Here is a 3,693-nt window from a genome sequence, read left to right as displayed (position 1 = left end):
CTCCTGCTGCTCTCATCCACAGATTGACTTTTTCCCACATCTACCTCTGGCTCTACAATATCAAGACATGACTGTGTCCAACACAGAGGCTGCGTCCTTCAACGGATGTAATCTGCCTTCAAATTCAACCTTCAAAGGATATAATCTGCCTTCAAATTCAGCCTTCAAAGGACGTAATCTGCCTTCAAATTCAGCCTTCAAAGGATATAATCTACCTTCAAATTCAGCCTTCAAAGGACGTAATCTACCTTCAAATTCAGCCTTCAAAGGATGTAATCTGCCTTCAAAGGATATAATCTGCCTTCAAATTCAGCCTTCCAAGGATGTAATCTGCCTTCAAAGGATGTAATCTGCCTTCAAAGGACATAATCTGCCTTTAAAGGACATAATCTGCCTTTAAAGGACATAATCTGCCTTCAAAGTCGACCTCTGAAGGACGCAGCGCCTGAATCTGGACACAGYCTTTATGCTGTAAAYGCTCACAAGCAGACATTTCTCTGTTATTAATGACGTCATAATTAAAAAAAGAACTCACCGTCTTCTTTGAGACTCAACTCGACGAAGGGCAACACCTCCGAACCCATGCTGATACACTCCACCTGCGTACAGACGATGTCACACCTGGTTTATGTTTGTGCCACAGCAAGCTGCTGCTGCAGTAACGTTTGCTCTGAACCAACAGTTAATTTCTTTGTAAATCATTGTGTAATTTCATACTGACGACGGTGTGAAGCTTTGTAAAATGGTACGACTTCTTTAGACTGGAGACACTGAAATTTAAGATCTACTTGAATTACAAAAAACAAGTTATTTGCCTTTCATTCAAGTTTGATCCAATTTGTAAAAAAATAAATAAACAAAGCAGTCCATCAGTTTGTTAAAATAAAGAAAAAGGTTGAAGGGAAATGCAATGAATGAACAAACATACTAAATTAATAATTAATTATATTTTAAGACCTAAAACTAAAATGTTTCTACAGAAACCCTGAAAAGGTCGGRACTATCCCTTTAACTCCACAACACCTCAGGTGACTTGTCCTTTGTGTCGAAGCATTTTTAACGAAGTGTGTTTTTTCTATAAGTACACAGGATTACGTAACTTTAGGAAGGACAAAGGTCGACCACGTCTGCTCTGTTTACAGACCAGAGTGAGCAGCAGTTTGTTTCTGCTCTGATTGGTTCAAACTCACAAACAAAAACCCAAACCTGAGCTCCATAAAACTATTAGATCAAAACATTTGATGGTTTATGTCGAACAGGAGGAATGTYGTTTCATTTAAAGTAATATGTGACTGAAATGGAAGCATTACTGATGACAGCTTTATAAATAAAGTCAGTTACTATAAAATAGATGTTGGTTTTAAAGGAGAAATTTTAATTATCGCTACAATAATTAGCAAATATCTGACAGGATGGATGAGTCGTGTTTTGTTATAAAGCTTATAAATACTGCATGATACACAGTATTTACAGTAACAGTGTGTACTTTATGTACCTGTTGCATTTTATTGGGGCTGGGAAGCTGCGGGGACTTCATGAGACCAAAGAAAGGGTCATGAGCTCCCTCTGCTTCCTCCATCAGGTTCAGGCCATCGGCGAGGTCAAAGGTCATCCTGACAGGAAACAAGAAGGGASGCAACAATTTTATTATCATCAGAGYTCATCCCTGCATATTTTTAAAAAAGTACGTTTATTTTAATTTCTACGAACAGATTCAGGGAGAAAACTGTGGTCCTCAAATAACCTCTAATAAATATTCCTGAGAAARCTTTTAGACTCAGACCAGATCAAATATCATGTTTTATTTGTTTATTTATTTATTTTTTTTAACAAACAGACCTGTCAGCTTCAGCCATGTCGATCTGCAGGCCAGTTTTGGTGCGCAGCAGGCGGTTGACGATGTGTTGAGTCTCCTCTGAAGAACAGAAAAAGGAGTTAAAAGTTCCCGTAGGAGGAGAATCTATAAAACACTGTTTAACATGTTGGAAAATGTAATTAGAAGAGACTCTGGCTGTGGTCTTATCATTCACTCGCTGCTCATCGTCCCGCAGTGTTTCTCTGTTTTCATCAACCCCTGAGAGCAGTGTGATTGCACATCATTTGGATGCGGCGTCAGTGTCAGGGTGTAATTAAAGCCCAGATGAATCAAGTCTGCGTTTGATCGTGTTCGTTCATCGGCTCCATGCTGGCCTGCCGATCACGCCGAGTGAGCCAGAGTGAGTCAGCAACGCATTTGTGTTTAACACCACAACAGCCACAATGCTCCGTCTGCTACAAGCTGGAACATTAGACTGTGTTTTCATGTCTCAGATGTTAATGTTTGTTTGCACGTAGACCATGCAAACRAGAGACGCCGACATTTTGCTTTRTGTTATTATTTATTTTCTTTTCTCACCCAGCAGATAGCCACACTGTTTGTGGTAGACCACCACCACTCCATACTGCAGCTGCGACGACAGGTAGAGGGAGAAGCGAGGATTGGGCTGGTTGGGCAGCGGCGCCGGAACTTGTGCCATCACATAATCCAAAATGTCTCTGCTGTGGACATTTCACAAAACAAAATTAAACCTTTAGGCACCTTTAAAATGACTGTGCACACTTTATTTTACCTTAAGGCCCAAAACAGTAACCTCTCAAAGTCCAATAAAAATGTTATTTATTTATTTATTTATTTACTTACTTACTTACTTACGTCCATTGCATCAAATGTTTTCAACAACTTCAAAGGCTAAAAATGTTAAATATTGACAATATCTTCTGAACAATGTCATCCGCTACATAAATAAATAAATACATTTGTAATTAAGATTTGAGAATTGTTTCCCTTTAGCTTTAGAGTTAAACATATTTTATTGCAAATAAAACCCAACCTTTTATTTCACATCATCATGTGCTATAAAACAGAGCAGGTTAGCTCAGCAACAAAATAGCACAAATAAATAAATAAATATATTACCAGGTTAAGTCTACATTAACTTTGAGAAAATCCCTGCGAGTCACCCGGTAACCTCTGGTAGCTGCGAACCTAAATTGCAAAACACAAAGAAACAATTTAGATGTGATGATTATTTAGTTTAGCGCCTTTTGCTACAACCTAGCATTCTGTGCTAGTTAGCTCTACGTTAGCCCTTGTTAGCTTACTTCAAAGTTAGCAAAGTTAAACTCACCAAATTGTTGAAAAACATCCAGTGCTACGTTGGAGTACTTCTGGGTAATAAAACATCGTGTATTAGACTTATTAGCCTCCTTTTAATTWTAGGTAGTCTGTGTCAAAAGTATTTAGTAAAGAAATTCGCGCCGTAGTTTTCGCGCGTAGCGAGGCTTCCTTTGAAAATGAACTTCTATGAAGCGTTCAAAGACTGCTGGGAAAAACGTAAACTGAACGAAAATTATGAGAAAAATGGAGTGTGATCCACAGTATTTAACTTTATTCTAAATGTTGAGTGTTAAGATTTGCTGTCAAAGCTAAAACAAGATGAACGCAAGCTAAAAACTAAAAGCAGCAGAACAGTAGCTAGATGACAAAGGAGCAAAACAACAGCTGAAACTAAAGCAGCCAGGTTGTTGCCAAAATTACCAAGTTAGAAGCTAAAAGTACCAAAAGAGGAGCTGATGCTAAAAAAAAAAAATGTTTTAAACTTAAAAAGGAAATGCTAAATATGAGCCACATAAAAGCTAAAAAGAGCAAAATAT

At 38.1% G+C, this 3,693-nt stretch overlaps 1 protein-coding gene across 1 annotated transcript in view; it reads right to left on the bottom strand.

The window, feature by feature from the left end:
- The window catches only part of rec8b (REC8 meiotic recombination protein b), a 22,439-nt gene that overhangs the window by 7,088 nt on the left and 11,658 nt on the right, over nt 1–3,693 (bottom strand). Inside the window, exons 2-6 of the mRNA XM_014026562.1 lie at nt 2,957–3,025; nt 2,396–2,538; nt 1,840–1,915; nt 1,496–1,613; nt 536–599 (exon numbers count right to left, since the gene is read on the bottom strand). Coding sequence (XP_013882016.1) covers nt 536–599; nt 1,496–1,613; nt 1,840–1,915; nt 2,396–2,516 — 379 coding nt within the window. The 5' untranslated portion in view covers nt 2,517–2,538; nt 2,957–3,025. The remainder of the gene's footprint in view (nt 1–535; nt 600–1,495; nt 1,614–1,839; nt 1,916–2,395; nt 2,539–2,956; nt 3,026–3,693) is intronic.

The sequence above is a fragment of the Austrofundulus limnaeus genome, unplaced genomic scaffold (genome assembly GCF_001266775.1).
Source record: "Austrofundulus limnaeus strain Quisiro unplaced genomic scaffold, Austrofundulus_limnaeus-1.0 Scaffold567, whole genome shotgun sequence".
NCBI lineage: Eukaryota > Metazoa > Chordata > Actinopteri > Cyprinodontiformes > Rivulidae > Austrofundulus > Austrofundulus limnaeus.
The sequence above is the reverse complement of the archived record's forward strand: the minus strand, read 5'-3'. Positions and strand labels throughout refer to the sequence as shown.